The sequence below is a fragment of the Octopus sinensis genome, linkage group LG9 (genome assembly GCF_006345805.1).
Source record: "Octopus sinensis linkage group LG9, ASM634580v1, whole genome shotgun sequence".
NCBI lineage: Eukaryota > Metazoa > Mollusca > Cephalopoda > Octopoda > Octopodidae > Octopus > Octopus sinensis.
The window spans coordinates 57,796,537-57,805,075 of record NC_043005.1 but is presented as its reverse complement, the minus strand read 5'-3'; the positions used below and the strand labels follow the sequence as shown (position 1 = coordinate 57,805,075).

At 34.0% G+C, this 8,539-nt stretch overlaps 1 protein-coding gene across 1 annotated transcript in view; it reads left to right on the top strand.

The window, feature by feature from the left end:
- Nucleotides 1-7,211, top strand: part of LOC115215646 (xaa-Pro aminopeptidase 1) — an 80,233-nt gene extending 73,022 nt beyond the window's left edge. The window contains exons 18-22 of the mRNA XM_029784896.2: nucleotides 562-666; nucleotides 1,397-1,465; nucleotides 1,740-1,816; nucleotides 4,502-4,600; nucleotides 6,978-7,211. Of these exons, the coding sequence (XP_029640756.1) occupies nucleotides 562-666; nucleotides 1,397-1,465; nucleotides 1,740-1,816; nucleotides 4,502-4,600; nucleotides 6,978-7,160 (533 nt within the window). The 3' untranslated portion in view covers nucleotides 7,161-7,211. The remainder of the gene's footprint in view (nucleotides 1-561; nucleotides 667-1,396; nucleotides 1,466-1,739; nucleotides 1,817-4,501; nucleotides 4,601-6,977) is intronic.
- Nucleotides 7,212-8,539: the final 1,328 nt, after the last annotated feature.

The window sequence follows — 8,539 nt, the reverse complement described above, 5'->3', positions numbered from 1 at the left end:
TTTTCTAATTCTAGATCTGAATGCCTGGTCATGCTATTGTTCAAAGAAGTATGGTTGCAATCAAAGTAAATGCAAAGGTCTTAAACGAAGAGGTTCTATAGACATTCGAAAGAAACGCGTTTCTTTTATGTAATGGTTAGAGTAGTAAAAAAAAAAAAGCAGAGGAAAATGATGAAGGGAGAAACAAGAGCTTATTTTACGGCGCTCCTGTCCAAAAATGAGTAGCGCCTGTATTTCAAAGGCGCCAGTCTTGTCGCATCCCGTGCCACGCTGAATCTCCCTGAGAACTATCTTAAGGGTAGGTGTGTTCTTGGAGTGCTTAGCCATTTGCACGTTAATTTCACGAGTAGGCTGTTCCGTTGATCGGATCGACGGGAATCCTCGTCGTCATAACCGACGGAGAGCCAGTTTTTTTTTTTTTACAGATAATATCCAGACATTTGAAAATATCGCTCAACGTTTGATTTCATATGGTACTTTACAGCAATTATTCTTTCTTTTATTTTATTTTTTGCGCTAATTTTTAAATCAATTTTTTTTTTCTCATAAATATCATTTTAGGATACGCACTCGATGCCCTGGCAAGACGTCACTTGTGGAATGTAGGGTTACAATATATGCATGGAACCGGACACGGAATCGGAGCGTATCTCAGTGTTCATGAAGGTAAAAAGAAATAAACAACCAACGAAGCGCGATTTTTTTTCTTTCATAGTCACTACGAGTCTCACTGCATCTATTCATTTAATCTTTTACTTGTTTCAGTTATTTGACTGTGGCCATGCTGGAGCACCGCCTTTAGTCGACCAAATCGACCCCCACCCACCCCAGGACTTATTCTTTGTAAGCCTAGTACTTATTCTATCGGTCGCTTTTGCCGAACCGCTAAGTTACGGGGACGTAAACACACCAGCATCGATTGTCAAGCGATGTTGGGAGACAAACACACACACACAAACATATACACACACATATATATATACACATATATACGACGGGCTTCTTTCAATTTCCATCTACCAAATCCACTCACAAGGCTTTGGCCGGCCCGAGGCTATAGTAGAAAATACTTGCCCAAGGTGCCATGCAGTGGGACTGAACCCGCAACCATGTGGTTGGTAAGCAAGCTACTTACCACACAGCTACTCCTACATTCTTCTTCTTCTTTACATCTTGTAAACGTTAACGTCACTCATATATAAAATGCATGTAGCAATCTTTAATCATTCGAAGCAGATATTCTTCTCCACCATTACTTCAATTTTCACATGTTTCTACGTTTCTGCTCTTTCAAAGTAACTGGATGAATGTACGGTCGCTGGAAACTCGGAGTAGTGACAGAGAATGCCATCAGTTTCAGATAAATAACATATAATATTTTTTTATATATACACAGGCCCAAGCGCTTTCTCAAACCCGCCTTATCATCTTACTCCTTTGATGGTCGGTATGTTCTTATCCGATGGTAAGCATTTCTATCACAACGGTTTTTATACAACCAAAGTTTCGACATTTATACTTATATATACGTACGTACGTACGTATGTATGTATGTATGTATGTATGTATGTATGTAGTATGTATGTATGTATGTATGTATGTATGTATGTATGTATATATATGTATGTATAGAAAGCTAGTGAATTTAAAGCAATTACGCGAGTCTCTGCGCGTGCGCACATTAATCTACATTATTATTTCTTTCTAATCACGTCTATATTTTCCGTCAATAATTGCAGAGCCCGGGTTTTATGAAGCAGGTGCATTTGGAATACGTCTGGAAACCATATTGATGGTTCAAAATGCGACAACCAAGGTAAGAACAATTTTCATCTTGCTTTTCTGATAATTTTTAATGTACTTTTGCTTTGTTTAAAGCAGTAAAGTATATTTGGAAGGATTTAGGGTTTATCCGAGTCGCCAGTATGTAGGTTATATTTAACTTCATTTATGCAATTAATGCCGATGCTGGAAGACAGAAATATCAGACATATTTCATTCCTTATCACCATCAACGAGAGAGAGAGGCTATGTAGTTGCATTTTCTTCAAAAAAATAGCAGCCAAATTGAAATCACTTAATGTCATTAAGAATAAAATGAGATGGGATTGTACTGTTTGGAATATCTTTGGCCGCAAATTACCAAAGCTGAATTTGAACTAAACCTCAACATTTTTTTAATAAAAGGTGACTTGCCGGTGAAGGAAGTTACTCATCAAATATAGGGACGAAACACATTTAACATAGGGGATCTCAGTCATCACTATGGTATAGGCCTGCCTGTCTAACCAGCAGGATGGCATCATTTGAAAAGCTACGACAATACGACGAAGCGCATGGCGGCCAGCAATGTATATAATAACATCCAATAGTCTAGTCAATACAGTGATGTGCATATAATATATATATATATAAGAGTGAGAAACTCTTAGAGAGTATGACTTAGTAACATGTATAATACTTTCACTCGTTGTTGCTACGAGGCAAAGATGTAGGTATAGACCCTTAAATTTTGCCAGCAGATCATACACGATACACGATGTCACAAGTGCAAGGAGAGAGGGTTGGTATATTTGTGTAGACTAGACCAACGTGGAATGAAGTGCTTTGCTCAAGGACACAATGTACCGCCTGGCCCAGGAATTGTACCGGGGACATTACGATCATGGGATGACCATTGTAGCCACACAATCTAGTGTCTTTGTGTATCTTTTATATCAGTACGAATTAGTGTCAAGAAAGAGTGTTGGCTTATGATGTTTCTGTTTCAAAGTCTCTTCTTCCATCAACATCATAAGGTATATTCTACAAATTAAGACATGTTGAGCATACAATGTCGGCCGTCAATCTGCTTTCACCATTGTTCCTTATCCGTGGCACGGTCAAAATCTACATTAAATCTAACATTACCGTTGGTTAAATCCCCATTGATTGCAAAAGCTTCTCTAACTCAACAAGGCATTGTAGCTTTCTATTTATAATCGAAAAGTGTGGTTGATGTTTATATATATATATATATATATAGAAATTCGGGGTGAGTACTTGATAATTATAAGCACCTTGTATACCGTTTGGTGTTGTAGGTGGTGGAGTAAATTGATCAAAATAAAAACATGATGCCAAGTGAATTGATCAAATAAAATCTGTCTAATAAAGGCCCGAAACATATGTAACCGCTGAATCCTTGGCATCATTTTTTTATTTTTGATCAATTTTATATATATATTATATATTATATATATATATATTATACACTAGCTTAAAAGCTGCCCTAGCGGGGTCAGTACAAATAGCTTGTTTCCATTCCCTCACCTTGAACAACTAACATATAGCTGGCCGTAGGCAACAATAAATTTACCTTTTAAAAGTTCAACAATAATTCTTCTGCTGCCACTTAAAAGACAATTTAATGAAAGTAGGGTCTTACTTTCCTAGAACAATTATTTATTTATGGTAGCTGGTACGTGTCAAAACTCTTCTACGTAGTTTGAAGGAAAATTACGCCACTGTCGCTAAGCACTATTTTAAAGTGCGATTTTTATAGTTGGAATTACTCTAAACGTATTAAACATAAAGATGTTTGAAATTTGGTCTTTTTTAGTATTTTTTAAGGTAATAATAAAATTAATCGGATCTATTTTCATGCAGTCGGAGTGTGCTAAGTTCCCATAGTTCCGACGGCCGACGGCATGAAAACAGGTCCGACAAATTTTATTAATATCTGAAATAATACTAAGTTTCCAACATTTTTATAGTAGAGAGTTATGAGAGTTAATATTGTATGAGAGAGTGAGCTCAATACGTATTTCAGTTCCAAACGTTATGAAGCATATGTTGTGCTTAAATTACTTGATATAGTTATAATACTTAGAGAAATATTTTTTCAAAATGTTAGGATTAAGAAGAAAAAAAACAAGAATGTAGAATAGTAGAAGAGTCATTGAATTGTGAGAGAGGAGTAAAGCATGAGGAATAGTAGAAGTGTCATTGGATAGTAAGAGAGGAGGTCGGAGGAGTGAAGTTGTCTGAAAACGCCAGTACGCATGCATTCAGCTCTTCGCTATTTAACATATCTACATCAGAAACAATTATCATTATTCTACAACAGTACAAGAAACACAAGCAGAATTCTGTGCGTAAAAGTGAACATTGAAATATTCTTAGAAAGATTGTAAGTTTCAACATAAGTGACACCAATAGCACAATGCAGCTGAGAAGTGTATCGTTACACTGCTGATGTTATCTCAGCTGCCCTCCCCATAAAACAACAACAACAAAAAACTTACAGCAGACCATTGTCCCGAAAGAAATTTAGTTTTTCATCAACCTAAAAATTTAGGATCGACAGTGTATATTTCTAAGGTTCAGGAACACTTTGTTGTTGCTTTTTAATGCATGTGGTGCGTGTGTGTGTGTGTACAAATGTTGTACCTCATTCTTTAAAGAAATTAACCTATTCATCTAATGTAAAATGTCTTTCATGCTTGCTTTTATTTTTCAGTATCGATTCATGAACTTCAATTTTTTCAAATTCAAACCTATTACACTGGTACCTTTCGAACCGAATCTCATTGACTATTCTATGCTGAGTAAAGACCAGGTATGTGAAAAATGTCATTAGCAACTGAAACATCGTTGACCATCATAAATATAATAGATTTAATAAGGTCATTCAGAAATCTTATATTGTCAGACTTTAAGAAATAGCTTAATATTTAAGTCAGTGGGGAGCGACTATACTGGAACACCGTCCTCAAGAAATTTTATCATTCCTATTACCCTCAGCAAATATTTCATTTTTGTACTTATATATATATATATGCATGTGTGTGTGTGGGTGTTGTATAAATGATCGTGGGGAAGGCCAAAACAATGCGAAAATAACAGTTTATTTTCTTGAAAATGGAGTCATAACTCTGAAATATTGAATACAAGATAAGTCTACATTAATTCATATATTTTTCTTGTGATTTGCCTTGCATTTACTTCGCCTTGTTTTGGCCTTACCCACAATCCTTTATACAATATATTCTACATTGCTACATAGTAATTGTTCCATTATATGTATATATATATATATAAATATAATATATATATATTATATATATATATATATATATATATATATATATATGCATATATGGGTACAGGACGTATATAAGTATATGCATGTATATCTGTATACATATGTACATGTGTGTATATATGTATGTATATATAAATGTATATATAAAACGGCTATCATAGTTTCTATTTAACACAATCTGCTTATAAAGTATTTGTTTGCCTGAGGCTGCTATAGAAGATACTTGCATAAGAAGCGTTGCAATGTGATCGAACCCGGAATTAAGTGATTGCGCATGAACCTCACAAGCATACAGACTTATATGTCTGCGCCTATAAGTCTGTAGTTTTGATACAATTTAATAAGGGATTAGCACGAGGTTCGATTAGTAGCCAGCAGCTCTCTTTTACGATGGCTGATTACCTGTAGACAGCAACTTGAACTTGAAGAATTTGCTGGGCTGAAGGAATCGATGAGTTAACAGCTTTGCTTTGTTGTACTACATTCCTGGCATATATACTTAACGCTCAAAAGGTACATTTTTATACAGTAAACAGCTGAGGTTCTTTACTAATGGTCAACAGTATAATTCGGGAAGGAACTGAAATATTTGATGAAATGTAAAATGTTTTGAATATGCTATGCAATAAACCATAAGCTGTATGAATGGAGCCACAGTTTCACATTTACGGTTAGCAAAATCTAAAGAATATTTCCCCAGGGAAATTATTAAATGTTACGCGTGCTTCTTTAAGAAGGAGGTTATTATTGATTTACCAAAATAAACTGCGATGCTAATGGTGTGACATAATTGATATAGAATATGCATAGCGTAAAACCAACAATGTTGCTTTAATTACAGTGTTGAGCGTACATAATTTTGCTTAAGCCTGAAGGAATCAACAGAAAAATCGTTCTTGTTGATTTCTCTTGACGAACCTTGTGAAAACAACTACTTTATTTGTGGCCAACATGCCCAAAATATTTTGTGTTAAAGAGCAGTGTTACGTTAAAGAAAAGAGTTGTGTTAAGGGGAAATTTTATGTCAAAGGGCAACGTTACGTCGGAGGGGAGATTTTGTTGAGGGTAGCGTTATGTTGTGATCATGAAGGCCAACTATTTTTAAACATTAATCTAAGGAGGATGATACTCATGACCTTTGCAGGCTCAAGATATCTGATGAAGCCAGTGAGAGTTATATCAGACTTGAACTGTTGTGGTTTAATGTCTATGAGAAAAATGAGGGAAAGGAGAAAGTTCCAGAATCCTGCGTTTCTGATAGGAAGGACTGGGAAGTACTCTGGAGTTTGTGATTTGAGACAAAATGGAAATGAATATTAGGGGAGGGTTGGGACATTATTGTCCGGCGGGATTTGAACTTTGAGTGAAGAGAGCTAGAACAAATACTGCCAAGCATTTTGTCAAACATTCTAACGACTACCAATTCGCCATTTAGCGTCCAATATTTACGCGTTGTTATTTATAGCTTTATCTATTTCGAGTTCTACCAATAAAACGATTTATTTAATGTCATTCAAGTTTCTACAATCCTATGACAAACAAAAGTTCTAGCTAAGAACAAAGCGCCTAAAATGGATAGCAAAATTCGATGGCTTGCTTTGGTACAATAGTAGAACGTCTTTCGGGGATGAGGATTCGAGTCCCATCCAACTTTTTTCCCATCCAAGGATTTTTTAACCCGATATATACACGCTATTACCTTCGTAGTTTTTAACGCAATATTCTACACGTTATCTACTTCAAGTTCCACCCTTAAAAACAATTTATTTCATGCTCTATCGGGGTTTCTAAAATCCTATGTTATATCAATTTAATTATTTAATAAGTAATTAAGATTTCTTAAATTTGTTTAACTATTTCTTTTTTTTTCTTTTATTTTCTCGATTAACAGATTTATTGGTTGAATAATTACAACAAGCTGTGCGAGGATATAATTGGCCCTGAATTAATGAGACAGGGGAAGAACGACGCTTTGAATTGGTTGCAAAAAAGAACGGAACTTATCAGCAGCGCAGCCACAATAACTTCTTCTCTCTGTCTTTTCCTGTCCGTTTTTCATTTTACCATTTTTTAAAGAAAGAATACACGGAAGACATTTCATATGTCTCACTTTATTAATAACATTTTTATTTGTGTTTTTATTATTCGTATTACTTTTTTTGTTTTGTTTTGTTTTTCATTTTGTTACTGTTGATGCGGTTGGCCTAAGACATAAATATATATATATATATATATATATATATATATATATATATATATGTAATATATATGTATGTTATATATGTATGTATATATGTAGGTATATATGTATGTATATATTGTATAATATATATATTATATATATATATATATATATATATATATATAATATATATATGTATATATATATGTATATATATATGTATATTAATATATGTATATATATATGTATATATATATATATGTATATATAATGTATATATATATGTATATATATATATATATATATATATATATATATATATATATATATATATATATATATATATATATATATATATATATATATACACATATGGTTGGTGCATAATTATTGCGGCTTTTTTTCAACAAAACAATAACAAACGATAGTTAACAAAAACATCTTTAAATGACGGTCTGACCGTCTTCCAAGCAAATGGGAAGCCGTAATTGAAGTAGGTGGTGAATATGCTCCGGAATAATCATTTACAGACGATTTTGTAACATGTTATTGTTTTTGTTGAATAAAATTTGTTGGAAAAAAACGCGATAATTAAGCATCAACCCAATACACACACATATAACTATATATACATACACATATATGGGGGGGGGGCTGAAAACTTCCTGGCTTTAAGGGTGTCGCGAAAGACCTGGTTGGCAGCCCAATCTTCCGAGTTCTTTTACAGGGCTTGAAAAACTGAAGGACCACTGCAATAAGTGTGTGAATCTGAGAGTGGAATATGTTGAATAAAATTATAATTAACTGACCATTCTGTATTTTCTTTTACCCAAAGCAAAGAACATTTCAGCACCCTTCATATATATATATATATATGTGTGTGTGTGTGTGTGTGTGTGTGTGTGTGTGTGTGTGTGTGTGTGTGTACACTCGACACTGCTTAACAAAACCATTTACAATGAAAGTACATGAAAGTTCGTTTACTACGAACTAATATAGTTCTTAAATTAGAAAGGCAAAACCAAGTTAGTTTGCTGGTGTAATCGGTAACAGAATTAGTCGCGTAAAGAAAGGGATGTGAGTTCGAGTCCCATGCGTGCCGGAAAACCTACATTTTTTTTCTGTCGAAGGCTTATATGCCCCATTATTAGTCCTTAGTCATTGCGCGTTGATCGCTATAAGTTTCAAGCTTATAAAATACTATATATATATATATATATATATATATATAATAGTGTAATAAATAAAATATATACATCCATACATACATA